At 44.0% G+C, this 8,203-nt stretch overlaps 1 protein-coding gene across 6 annotated transcripts in view; it reads right to left on the reverse strand.

The window, feature by feature from the left end:
* Window positions 1-8,203, reverse strand: part of LOC143283157 (uncharacterized) — a 58,488-nt gene that overhangs the window by 24,558 nt on the left and 25,727 nt on the right. For 5 of the 6 annotated variants that reach the window (XM_076589304.1, XM_076589308.1, XM_076589306.1 and 2 more), the window contains 3 exons: window positions 8,108-8,203; window positions 5,939-6,009; window positions 1,815-2,006 (listed from right to left, as the gene is read on the reverse strand). The exon at window positions 8,108-8,203 is cut by the window's right edge and continues 135 nt beyond it. In XM_076589304.1, the coding sequence (XP_076445419.1) occupies window positions 1,815-2,006; window positions 5,939-6,009; window positions 8,108-8,203 (359 nt within the window). Of the gene's footprint in view, window positions 1-1,337; window positions 1,359-1,814; window positions 2,007-5,938; window positions 6,010-8,107 lie in introns of all 6 variants that reach the window. The other variant, XM_076589307.1, reaches the window with a different exon arrangement.

The raw sequence follows: 8,203 nt of genomic DNA on the forward strand, positions 1-8,203 counted from the left end.
GATAAGATAGGACAAGACACTGGAGACAAGACAGGACAAGACAAGATAGGACAAGACAAGACAGGACAAGATAGGACAAGACAAGACACTGGAGACAAGACAGGACAAGACGAGACAAGATAGGACAAGATAAGATAGGACAAGATAGGACAAGATAAGATAGGACAAGACACTGGGGACAAGACACTGGAGACAAGACAGGACAAGACAAGACGAGACAAGATAGGACAAGACAAGATAGGACAAGACAAGACAGGACAAGACAAGACAAGATAGGACAAGACAGGACAAGACAAGATAGGACAAGACAAGATAGGACAAGACACTGGAGACAAGACAAGACATGACGAGACAAGATAGGACAAGACACTGGAGACAAGACAGGACAAGACGAGACAAGATAGGACAAGACAAGACACTGGAGACAAGACAGGACAAGACAAGACAAGATAGGACAAGACAGGACAGGACAAGATAGGACAAGACACTGGAGACAAGACAGGACAAGACAAGACGAGACAGGACAAGACAAGACAAGATAGGACAAGATAAGACAGGACAAGATAGGACAAGACAAGACAGGACAAGATAGGACAAGACAAGACACTGGAGACAAGACAGGACAAGACAAGACAAGACAAGATAGGACAAGATAAGATAGGACAAGACACTGGAGACAAGACAGGACAAGACAAGACATGACGAGACAAGATAGGACAAGACACTGGAGACAAGACAGGACAAGACAAGACAAGACAAAACAAGACGAGCGTATTTCTGAAAACCCTCTGGAAGCACCACATGAAAAGGTTACGGGTTTCTTGTAACCACAACAAAATATGAAACGTGGCGTTGGTTTGTTGCTCACAATCGGTCTCAACGGCCACACTAGTCATCTGGTTGGTTGGTTGAGAGACACAGAAAAGCATTTGCTAAGCAGCATGTAAAAGATTTAGTATTGTTTAGTATGTACACGCTAGGATGAAATGGTGTTTATCCCAAACTGTAAATAAGACGTATCAACAAGAATTTGTAAGTTGAATCACAGAGAGCGCTACACTTTGTTGAGATAAATAAGAATGCATTCATTATGATTCCAAGGAAAAGTGATGAAACAGGTCAACAAACGTGTGTTTCTGCTCGTAAATAATACAAACACGCGCGCGCTCAACATATTTATGACGCGCGAATATGTTCAACTGAATCTAAACTATCTTAGAAAACAAAAGAGAAAATTTTAGCTCTATTGGCGAATAAACTGACCACACGCGTTGTTAAAAATGGTTTTCATGTAGCACGACTACTACTACTACACTGCTGATGTCACGCATTCTTACCAAAAGCAATTTTCTCAAACTCTACAAACAGAAATAAAGAGATTATTGTTCAACTTGAATTACACATTATCAGTTGTTTTCACGTGCAAATCGCCGGACAATATTTTCTAAAAACGGACCGGTTTACTAGACAAGCAGGATCACACACACACACACACACACACACACACACACACACAACCTAACAATGACAATAATGATAACAACAACAGCAACAACAATTATCATCATCATCATCGTAATAATAATAATAATAATAATAACAACAAAAACAACATTTCTCAGTGTTGCACACTTGTGTATTTGGTTTTATAGTCGAATAACAATTTTTTTCATTATCCTCTTTTACCTCAAGATTTTGCACAACGCACTTATGGTTCCAGTTCATACACAGTAATGCAGACATCACAAACACACACACACACACACACACACACACACACACACACACACACACACAAACGACCAAGAACTCACCAGGTTTAGCGGCTGGCATTGATTTATTGATGCTGGGCAGCTGATTGAGTCGCTTCCCTTTGATGACGGAGCGCGTGCGGGGTGTGTCCCCCAAGGTCACGGAGATTCGATTCTCAAAGTTCGCCAGCTGGGGTTCAAAGGTCAAGGACGGGTCAGGACTTCGATGAACGGTCGGCTGGGCCGCAAGGCGAACTATTGAACACAGTGACATGAAATGATGAGAAACTTTAGGGATGAAACACAGTGACATGAAATGATGAGAAACTATAGGGATGAAATACAGTGACATGAAATGAGAAACTTTAGGAATGAAATACAGTGACATGAAATGATGAGAAACTTTAGGAATGAAATACAGCGACATGAAATGATGAGAAACTATAGGAATGAAATACAGCGACATGAAATGATGAGAAACTATAGGAATGAAATACAGTGACATGAAATGATGAGAAACTGTAGGAATGAAATACAGTGACATGAAATGATGAGAAACTTTAGGGATGAAATACAGTGACATGAAATGATGAGAAACTATAGGAATGAAATACAGTGACATGAAATGATGAGAAACTATAGGAATGAAATAGTGACATGAAATGATGAGAAACTGTAGGAATGAAATACAGTGACATGAAATGATGAGAAACTATAGGAATGAAATAGTGACATGAAATGATGAGAAACTTTAGGAATGAAATACAGTGACATGAAATGAGAAACTATAGGAATGAAATACAGTGACATGAAATGATGAGAAACTTTAGGAATGAAATACAGTGACATGAAATGATGAGAAACTATAGAAATGAAATACAGTGACATGAAATGATGAGAAACTATAGGGATGAAATAGTGACATGAAATGATGAGAAACTTTAGGAATGAAATACAGTGACATGAAATGAGAAACTTTAGTGATGAAATACAGTGACATGAAATGATGAGAAACTATAGGGATGAAATACAGTGACATGAAATGAGAAACTATAGGAATGAAATACAGTGACATGAAATGAGAAACTATAGGAATGAAATACAGCGACATGAAATGATGAGAAACTATAGGAATGAAATACAGCGACATGAAATGAGAAACTATAGGAATGAAATACAGTGACATGAAATGAGAAACTATAGGAATGAAATACAGTGACATGAAATGATGAGAAACTTTAGGGATGAAATACAGTGACATGAAATGATGAGAAACTATAGGAATGAAATACAGTGACATGAAATGATGAGAAACTATAGGAATGAAATACAGCGACATGAAATGATGAGAAACTATAGGAATGAAATACAGTGACATGAAATGATGAGAAACTATAGGAATGAAATACAGTGACATGAAATGATGAGAAACTTTAGGGATGAAATACAGTGACATGAAATGATGAGAAACTTTAGGGATGAAATACAGTGACATGAAATGATGAGAAACTTTAGGGATGTACAGTCAGACACAGACACAGGGATGTACAGTCAGGCACAGGGATGTACAGTCAGACACAGACACAGGGATGTACAGTCAGACACAGACACAGGCACAGACACAGGGATGTACAGTCAGACACAGACACAGACACAGGGATGTACAGTCAGACACAGACACAGACACAGGGATGTACAGTCAGACACAGGCACAGACACAGACACAGGGATGTACAGTCAGACACAGACACAGGCACAGGGATGTACAGTCAGACACAGACACAGGCACAGGGATGTACAGTCAGACACAGGCACAGACACAGACACAGGGATGTACAGTCAGACACAGACACAGGGATGTACAGTCAGACACAGGCACAGACACAGGGATGTACAGTCAGACACAGGCACAGACACAGGGATGTACAGACAGACACAGACACAGGGATGTACAGTCAGACACAGACACAGACACAGGGATGTACAGTCAGACACAGGCACAGACACAGACACAGGGATGTACAGTCAGACACAGACACAGGCACAGGGATGTACAGTCAGACACAGGCACAGACACAGACACAGGGATGTACAGTCAGACACAGACACAGACACAGGGATGTACAGTCAGACACAGACACAGACACAGGGATGTACAGTCAGACACAGGCACAGACACAGACACAGGGATGTACAGTCAGACACAGACACAGGCACAGGGATGTACAGTCAGACACAGGCACAGACACAGACACAGGGATGTACAGTCAGACACAGACACAGACACAGGGATGTACAGTCAGACACAGACACAGACACAGGGATGTACAGTCAGACACAGGCACAGACACAGACACAGGGATGTACAGTCAGACACAGACACAGGCACAGACACAGGGATGTACAGTCAGACACAGACACAGGGATGTACAGTCAGACACAGAGATGTACAGTCAGACACAGACACAGACACAGGGATGTACAGTCAGACACAGACACAGGGATGTACAGTCAGACACAGACACAGACACAGGGATGTACAGTCAGACACAGGCACAGGGATGTACAGTCAGACACAGGCACAGAGATGTACAGTCAGACACAGACACAGGCACAGGGATGTACAGTCAGACACAGGCACAGAGATGTACAGTCAGACACAGACACAGGCACAGGGATGTACAGTCAGACACAGACACAGGGATGTACAGTCAGACACAGACACAGACACAGACACAGGGATGTACAGTCAGACGCAGACACAGGCACAGGGATGTACAGTCAGACACAGGCACAGGGATGTACAGTCAGACACAGACACAGGCACAGGGATGTACAGTCAGACACAGACACAGGGATGTACAGTCAGACACAGACACAGACACAGGGATGTACAGTCAGACACAGACACAGGGATGTACAGTCAGACACAGACACAGGGATGTACAGTCAGACACAGACACAGGCACAGACACAGGGATGTACAGTCAGACACAGGCACAGACACAGGGATGTACAGTCAGACGCAGACACAGGCACAGGGATGTACAGTCAGACGCAGACACAGGCACAGAGATGTACAGACAGACACAGGCACAGACACAGGCACAGGGATGTACAGTCAGACGCAGACACAGGCACAGACATGTACAGTCAGACACAGGCACAGGGATGTACAGTCAGGCACAGGGATGTACAGTCAGACACAGGCACAGGCACAGGGATGTACAGTCAGACACAGACACAGGCACAGAGATGTACAGACAGACACAGACAGGCACAGAGATGTACAGACAGACACAGGCACAGAGACGTACAGACAGAAACAGACACAGAGATGTACAGAGACAGACACAGACACAGAGATGTACAGACAGACACAGACACACAGATGTACAGACAGACACAGACACAAAGATGTACAGACAGACACAGACAGGCACAGAGATGTACAGACAGACACAGACACAGAGATGTACAGACAGGCACAGAGATGTACAGACAGACACAGACACAGAGATGTACAGACAGACACAGAGATGTACAGACAGACACAGGCACAGAGATGTACAGACAGACACAGACACAGGCACACAGATGTACAGACACAGACACAGAGATGTACAGACAGACATAGGCACAGAGATGTACAGACAGACGCAGACATAGGCTCACAGACATACAGACAGACACAGGCTTACAGACAGGCAGGCAGATGTAGACAGATACAGACGGACACAGGCAGACCTACATACATACAGACAAACACAGACGCGGACACAGACGCATATACAGACAGACACAGATACAGGCAGACATTAACAGACATACAGGCAGACAGACACAGACATACATAGAAACAGACAGACAATACATACAGGCATTAATAGATAGACAGACAGACAGACAGACACAGATACAGACATTAACAGATAGACAGACACAGATATGGACAGACATTAACAAACATATAGACGCAGAGAGGTAGACACAGACATACATACAGACAGGCAGACAGAAACACACACACACACACACACACACGCAGATATATATATATATATATATATATATATATATATATATATATATATATATATATATATATATATATATATATATATATATATATAATACATTCATACAGACAGACACAGACAGAGAGACAGACCAGAGTGACCACCTACGATCATCAGCGTCCAATTCGGGCACCACAGGGGCACGCACAGGCGGTCTGGGCACTAGTGACATGTGAGTTCTGCAACAGCCACGGGCACACCTCGCATCGTCAGCTTCCAAGTGAATGGAGGAACGATACCCCTCATCCCCTCCCCCCTCCCCCCCGCCCCCGCCCCGCCCCCCACACATACCCCTTCAGTACACTCCACCCTCGCTCCTACGTGTTCCCGCTTTCCCCCCAGCACACACACACACACACACACACACACACACACACACACACACACACATATATATAGAGAGAGAGAGACAGACAGACAGACAGACAGAGACTAGTTTAGACTAGTTTGTTTTATTTTACTCATCCTTTTTTTCTTTCTTCCTTTCTGGATCAGTGGATGCAAACTGAGAATAGAGGATAGATTAAATCATTGACGGTATGAGGTATGGTGAAGGTGGGGATGGGAATGAATTTTCGTCTAAAATCACAACTGTGGATAGACGTTCAACAAAACTTAAGAAGGAAGGAACACACACACACACAGGATATGGAAATAAGGAAATTCCAAGCAGGGAATTACACAATGCATGAATCAGTGAGTGAATGGTATGGGTACTTACACTACACCTATCCTCGGTCGGAGACCAAGCTCTAAGCGCTTTTACCAACACAACACGGAGTCATTTATACAACAGACTGTCTGCCTGGGTAGAGCCGACTGACGGCTGCCGTTGGGCGTTCATTATTCGTTTTTTCTGTGTCATTCAGTCAGGTTTCAGTCACCAAATACATACGATACTAGAATGTTATAATATTATTATTTTTTATTAACCATTGTTGGGCATATTACCATTTTATTCGGAGGTTACAACCTACAATGCATGTTCCATAACCACAACAAGCAGACCATGATCACAGCGTCTAGTTCCAATCCACTCTACGGGCCCTCAGCGTCTCCACAGTGACACCTGGATGCTCCAGTGGGTCACACTGCACATCCTTAGCTTCCGTGGTCAGAATGATGCTATTCCTTCGTCACCATCCACCTCTCTCAGCACCCCACCATACCCCTTCATATTTTCATGATGCTAATCGGGTGACCCGCTGTCACCAGCTCTATCATCACCTACACATGGAAAGCAGCTTACACGTTGCGATATTGATATTGCTTGACGGAACAACAGACAGGGGACAGCAGGACAGGTCTGCAATATGCTGTTTCGTATTTATCGAGAGTTTTATCGTTCGTTTTGGATCATCGATGCAATGAATAGAGAGAAAATCATTGCACGTATGATGGAATGGGGTGGGAAGGGTGAATTTGCTAAAATCACAGAGTGGATGACTTCACAAAAAAGAGAAGACACACACACATGGGATGGAAGGAGGGGGGGGAATTGAGCAGGGAATTACACATGATGACATGAGTGATGTAGGGTTACTACACTTCTCGCGAGACCACTCAGCGTTACACACAGGAGCTAACACAGAGTCGCGGTAGCGACTGCGGCGCGTCGAGCGTTCATTTACGTCTCACGGCTCATTGCAGCAGGTTAGGCACCAGACTGCAGTTTGAAAGATTAATCTTTGACGTCGACCACGCGCCAGTGCAGCATAATCCTTAGTGACGGTAAGCCATCATGACTTCTTGGCCATTAACCACCAACGCGACTTCATAGGCTCCAATCGTTCGGTTTGTGTGAATCTGCTTCAGATTCACAATGGTCACACACACCTCACATATCTACTCGAGATCACACACAACAACACACCCACACACACACCACCACCACACACCAATCAACCACACATCACACATCAACATCACACTTACACCACTCGCCACCCTCGTAATCAACAGTACAGTAACACACACACTAACCCACCCACTACACAACCACACTCACCACTACGCACATCACTATCACCACCATCCAACACACACACACACACACACTCACACACACACACACACACACACACACACACACAGAGGCGCTTATGAATGCTGCTGCAATTTACTGCATTAACTGATTGATTAATTGTGTGTTTTTTCATTCGTTCAATCAATTACCATTGCACTTGTGTCTTATAAACCTTACGGTTTCATGACAATAAAATCTATTCTATTCTATTCTATTCACACTCAGACAGACAGACAGACGGACGAACTGACGGAGGAAGAGCGATGCCCCTGCCGTGGTAGAGATCCCGGGCCTTGACCGGCATGGCCATGGCCTTGAGGCGGCTGATCTCCCTGCTGAGGTCGAAC

The sequence above is a fragment of the Babylonia areolata genome, chromosome 6 (assembly GCF_041734735.1).
Source record: "Babylonia areolata isolate BAREFJ2019XMU chromosome 6, ASM4173473v1, whole genome shotgun sequence".
Classification (NCBI taxonomy): Eukaryota; Metazoa; Mollusca; class Gastropoda; order Neogastropoda; family Buccinidae; genus Babylonia; species Babylonia areolata.